At 35.8% G+C, this 6,223-nt stretch overlaps 1 protein-coding gene and 1 long non-coding RNA gene across 2 annotated transcripts; both read left to right on the forward strand.

Annotated features, from left to right (window-relative positions):
* Window positions 1–1,751: 1,751 nt before the first annotated feature.
* LOC127079655 (protein MAIN-LIKE 1) lies at window positions 1,752–2,892 on the forward strand. Its single transcript, XM_051020033.1, has 2 exons — window positions 1,752–2,400; window positions 2,497–2,892. The coding sequence occupies exons 1-2, from the start codon at window positions 1,810–1,812 to the stop codon at window positions 2,890–2,892; spliced, it is 987 nt and encodes a 328-aa protein (XP_050875990.1). The 5' UTR covers window positions 1,752–1,809.
* A 1,881-nt stretch (window positions 2,893–4,773) lies between these two features.
* Window positions 4,774–5,975, forward strand: LOC127082752 (uncharacterized). The gene is made up of 2 exons (XR_007788208.1): window positions 4,774–4,961; window positions 5,568–5,975. It is a non-coding gene; the product is annotated as an uncharacterized LOC127082752 (long non-coding RNA).
* The last annotated feature ends 248 nt before the right edge of the window (window positions 5,976–6,223 follow it).

Consider the following 6,223-nt stretch of genomic DNA (forward strand, 5'->3'; position numbering starts at 1 on the left):
TCTAGATTTAGAATTGAGGGAAGACGTACCCTAAGCGAGGACAATAGGGGAATTGCCTCAACAAACCCGATCTTGTTCTCTCTATCTCTTAACTCTTTAAATTTTGCATTAATTACGGTTTGTTTGAAATTAATAGTAAAATCAATATCGCTAGATTGTTATGCATAGTAACTGTTCGATAAATTGGTGCAATCACTTTGATTGCAGCTAAGTAAAGTTCTACACATTCAATTTTAGTGAAATTGAAACTTGGTGTGTAGTACACACTAAGTGCTCGATAAAATTAATCTCAGACAAATTTAGTAATATTTTACTTGATCTCTTATTGAGTTTAAGCATCATTAGAGATAACGATATCAAGGATTATAGTGGTTAATCGATTGTTTTAGATAGTGGTTGATTATCTCTATCTTAGTTTTTCCATTCGGTTTCACACATATCCGATCTTTCCATTAACGGATCGTTTAGACGATTATAATCAAGGGTGCTTCCGCAACCATTGAAAATATTTTTTAAAAACGCTAAATTTCAAAACTGATTTATTCAACCCCGTTCTAGATCGATACTATCTTCTAATAGTATTATTTATTTGACAAATATTTCCAGACTCTGTTGCTAGGAGTACACGCTACTGCTACTAGGTTGTACCATTTTCACACAAAATATTCGCTTGTATATAGATGAAATATATATATATATATATATATATATATATATATATATATATATATATATATATATATATATATATATATATATATATATATATATATATATATTGATGTTTAGAAATTTGTCACACTAGAGGAGATATTGTTGGGATGTAACTAGGGCTAGACAAAAATATGAAAACTGGCCCAACCAAACCAAACCATGCAGCCCGTTATGCGCCAGTACGGGGAGCCGGTTTAGCGGTTCGTCGGTTCAATGAAGGGTGGGTTCATTTGGGTTAAGGCGGTCAGTTTAGGATAACAATTATGTTCCCAGAGAAATCCACATCTGACCGGCCCATGAATGTCTTGAAGGAATTTAGGAAAATTTTACCCTATACCCCTACAATTGTACCCATACCCCTACATTTAAAATTTTTTGACCAAAATACCCTCATATAAATAGGGTATATTTTCCGTTTCAAAATTTTTTTACCATTTTCGTTGAAGACTTCCGGAGAAGAAAATTTTTTGGCGTTTTTGCATTGTATACCGGAACACTTAAGAGTAAGTCTTCCGGTTTGAAAATTGTATACCGGAACACTTCTCTTAAGTGTTCCGGTTTGTTGTTTTTTTTGGACACTGAACCGGAAGTCTTCTAGAAAGTCTTCCGGTTTGTATACTTATATACCGGAACACTTTCTTCAAGTCTTCCGGTTTGGATGATGTGTACCGGAACTCTTCTTTGAAGTGTTCCGGTACGTAATTTTTTTTTTTTTTTTTTTTTTTTTAATTATTTTTTTTTACATTATTTTTGCAGTGGTTCGAAGAAGAGGTGCAGATGGCCGGATTCCAGTCCGCACGTTAGACCGGGGTGCATCTTCATCTGCAGCTGCAGCTGAGCCGACTGGATATCCAGGAGGGCCGTACGATACATCGCTTTTGGTGAAGTACGAGCATCATGTTGCTCGACATATATGGTTCGGTGAGGTAAGTAAACGGACTATATTTGAAAATGAATAATAGTTGAATATTTTATAATTTGTTTTCTAATATGTGTTTTAATTGTTTTTAGGAAAGAGGACCAAAGAAAAAGTTGAAGGTTGCCGGACATGGACTGAAGTTGAATTCTAGGGTTCCATTGGCTCTTCCACCACAGATGGAGAGTTGGGTATCTAGATCCGGTTTAGCTTCACTGCAGAGAACGAGTCTGAACAAGATAGACACAAATCTTGTCTCTGCATTTGTGGAAAGATGGCATCTAGAGACATCTTCATTTCACATGCCGTTTGGTGAAATGAGCATTACTTTAGATGATGTCGCATGTCTACTTCACTTGCCCATTAGGGGTATCTTTTGGAGTCCTCAGGATGTGACTGAAGAGCTAGCTGTTGAACTTGCTGTGGACTACCTAGGAGTGTCACAGAGTCAGGCACAGTCACATGTTCGGAGCTGCAGGGGGTCGTATTACAAGTTGGAGTGGGTATATGATATATTCGTACATCATAGGGCTGCTTCCAGCTGGGCATATGCGACTAGAGCATATCTATTGATGTTGGTGGGTTCCACCATATTTGCTGATAAGACCTTTACACTTGTAGAGGCACGATACCTCCTCCTGTTTAGGGACTTGGATGGATGTTCAGGATATAGTTGGGGAGCAGCTGCACTAGTTACCCTCTACCGATATCTTGGAGATGCGTCCATGTACAGTTGCAAACAGCTAGGTGGATATCCTACTCTCCTACAGGTATATAATTTAATTTTGTTAATTAAGTGTTGGATTCATTTTATAAAATATTGTAACTTAATTTGTTTTATTTATTATGTTTTTATTTTGTAACAGTGTTGGATTCACGAGTATTTTCCAACTGTTGGAAAAAGAGGGGAGAATTGGAATCCTGCTGGAAACTGTGGTCTTCCCCGAGCGATGAGATGGTCATATAGACAGGGAGTCCTGAAGGTCGATGATTTACGACCTATTTTGGACGAGCTGACACCTACCGACGTCATCTGGCGACCATTTGAGGATCATAGAGCATGGCGTGTATTTGATGAGATATGTCTTTACAGGGGCTGTTTGAAGTGGGGTGAAACAGTTGTTCCATACTTGCCTGATAGATGTTTACGTCAGTTCGGGTATAGACAGTATGTTCCATCCCCACCTCTGGATTGTATGATGGCGACGGATATTGATGTTGATTGGATCAGTTACCATCAGAGTGTTGTCGATGTGATCTGAGACAGGTTAATGCTGAAGAGGAAGATCCACAGTTTTCTGATTTATTTGAAGCTTTGCATATTTCTCGTTCACATTGATTATATGTATTAAGCTTTGAATATAATAGACATAATAATATAGATTTCATGTTTTGATTACATATTTATGTTTTGATTACATAATCATGCTAATACAGGTGTAAGTAATTGCCAATGTTGCATACGTCCTGCAAATCTATGCCTATGTGGAGTCAACCATGTGTCTTTCACATAATTAATAAATCCACTATAATCAACACATGCTTGCTCAAGTTGATGCAACCGCTGACCATACTCAACCTCATCACTAGCCCAGACAACTTCCATCCATAATGTGTCTATCGTCTTTTGCAGGTCATTCACCACATGTTGTTTGCATTTGGCACCAACGTTTTTGTTAATGTGAAATCTACATAGCAAATTAATCGAGTTGGGAAACACAACTTCAATTGCTTTCATCAAAGCAAGATCTCTATCTGTCAAAATCACTTGTGGACACATGTCTTTCTTCACAAACAACTCTTTTAATTTCTCCAATACCCAGCAAAAATTCTCTGTTTGCTCAGACTCCATATATGCAAATCCAACAGCAAAAGTCAACTCAGTCGATGTCATGCCAACAATTTCAAACAAAGGTTGTCTATATTTGTTTGTCTTGTAGGTGCTATCCATAACTAACACAATCGGAAATATATTCAACAACTTCACTGAATCAGGATGTGCCCAAAATATCTCTCTCACCACTTCCGAGTCATCCTTTTTTCTACTCCAATACACATATCCTGCATCCTCAATAAGCTTAAACAGATGTTGTATCTCACTCCTTGGACCTCTTATCTCTTTTTCTATCACACTCTTATGCTTGTATACTTGCGTAATACGAGTGACATTCTCAGGAAACTTGTCTTGCAAGGAAAGCAAAATGTTTCTAGGTGCTACATGTCTCTTTGCCAAATCAGCGACATGTTGCTTCTCATCTGTGGTCAACCTACCATAAACGAATGACCTTCTAATCTATCAGGTAAACCATGATTATGTAACCCACATTTTACATCAATCTTCCAACCAGATCCATCTTTCGCCGGAGTCGACCTGATTTTAAATGGACATCCACATTTCTTGGACGCACTTTGGGTACCACTATCACTAATCTTGTGTTTCCCACCTTTATCACAGCCAAATATTATTTTGTTACTTCTCCCTCTCTTCCCCGTTTTAGTATCTGAACGACTGATAATAACAGTTACTTTATTGTCGATTCCAACCTCTTTAATCCATCTGATAACCTCTTCTCGTGTACCAAATCTTTCCGTCGTCATAAACGCATCAGTAGTATCTACACATATTTGGGAAGATTTTCCATTTCTGTAAAAAAAAAAAAAAAAAATTAAAAAAAAAAAAAAAAAAAAAAAAAAAAAAACACGTACCGGAAGACTTAAAGAAAGACTTCCGGTACACAAAAAAAGCAAACCGGAACTCTTCTCCAAAGAGTTCCGGTATGCAAATTTTTTTTGAAATTTTTTTATGTGAACCGGAACTCTTTCCTTAAGTGTTCCGGTTTGTTTTTTTGTGTTCCGGAAGTCTTCCCATAAGTCTTCCGGTTTGCAAAAATACATACCGGAAGTCTTTTTGCAAGTGTTCCGGTGCGAGGGGTGTGAAAGTGTAATTTTTGGAATTTTCAACTGAATGGTAAAAATGAAATGGTAAATTGGTTAAAACCAATTAAGGGTAAAATGGGAATTTTTAAATTTTTGTAGGGGTATGGGATTAATCGTAGGGGTACAAGGTAAAATTTTCGGAATTTAGTAGAGATGGATATGTTAGGGCCCAATACCAGCCCAACCTAAATTGAATTCACCGCGCCTCACTCATACTCACTCTACACAATTCAGATTTCATTTGGTTTCATTTCAACCTCACGTGTGTTATACTAGAGTTTTGTTTTTGTCTCTCTTCAGTCTTCGCGCACGAACATGAAGCCTCACCCACTTGCCACCATCGTATTCGATAATCATCGTCGCCTACCAACCAACTAACACCACTCATCATTACGTAAGTTACTCTCTATCTCTCTCTATCTCTCTTTCTGTGTGTGTATGTGTTAGGGTTTCATGTTGTTTTTTAATGAAAACATTTGATGAATCTGTTAGTTATGTATTTTGTTTTACACAATGATTCCAAAGTTTCTTCTTTCTCTCGTGTTTCTTTTCCGTTTACAACGCTTTGAAATGTGATGGATGTTTAAATTGTGATTGAACTCCGTTGTTTCAATTGATGTTTCTTTATATGTTATGTGTGTGTGTTATGTTTTATGTTATTTGTGAGCACATATGTCATAGTGATATAAGATATTTCTATGTTTTATGTTATGTTTGATTATGTCTTATGTGTGTTATAAGATTCTGTTATGTTTAATTCTACTATGTAAGATCTGATTGTACTAAGATTCTTCTATGTTTGATTCTGATTGTGCTAAGATTATGCTATGTTTTATGTTATGTTTGATTCTGCTATATAAGATTCTGCTTTGTTTGGATTAATGTGTTATAAGTTTCTACTAAGGTTTAATATGTTATAACATTAATGTGTTATAAGATTAATGTGATATAAGATTTTGTTGTGTTCTAATTCCATTATATATATTTTATTGGAAGATAGAACATGGAGAAGGCAGCTCGCATGGAGCGGTAGACAGTAGATTCCTTGGTGTTGGAGATGGTAGTTTGCAAGGAGTGAGTCAAGGCATGTCCGTGGTTATAAAACTTTGGTATTTGTGTATGTTAGTATGTATAAAAGTTGTTAGTTGTTAATGTGTATTTGTGTTAGTGAGAGTGATTGTTAGTGTGTATTTGTGTTAGTGAGTGTGTATAAGTTGTTAGTTGCTAGTATGATATTGTGTATAAGTGTTACAAAGTATAATTGACTTGTAAACTAATACTGACATGTATAATTTTTTTGTTGACATGTATACTGACTTTGTGTAAGTGTTATAAGCTGAATGTAAATATTAACATGTATACTGACTTTGTATAAGTGTTATAATGTAATAGGTTCACTTTTCAAATACCTAATTAATTATAAAACTTTTGGTGTTCTTTTGTTGGGATTTGGCATATGTAATAGGCTGACATGTATAGTTCTTTGCTTATGATTGTTTGAGTTGAAATATTGCTGCTTTGATGCTTGAGTGATTGCTTGAATGATTGTTTGGATGATTGTTTGAGTTGAATAATTGTATCTACTGCTTGAATGATTGTTTCAACTCAAATATACTGCTGCTTGGATATGGGTTTTTCGATTGAATGATTGTTTGA

The sequence above is a fragment of the Lathyrus oleraceus genome, chromosome 5 (genome assembly GCF_024323335.1).
Source record: "Lathyrus oleraceus cultivar Zhongwan6 chromosome 5, CAAS_Psat_ZW6_1.0, whole genome shotgun sequence".
Classification (NCBI taxonomy): Eukaryota; Viridiplantae; Streptophyta; class Magnoliopsida; order Fabales; family Fabaceae; genus Lathyrus; species Lathyrus oleraceus.

What these genes read in the sequence shown, in the direction of transcription:
- LOC127079655 (XM_051020033.1), top strand. Translation starts at nt 1,810, where the DNA reads ATGGAGAGTTGGGTATCTAGATCCGGTTTAGCTTCACTGCAGAGAACG. An exon ending in GATATCCTACTCTCCTACAG is followed by an intron (nt 2,401 to 2,496) that starts GTATATAATTTA and finishes ATTTTGTAACAG; the next exon opens with TGTTGGATTCACGAGTATTT.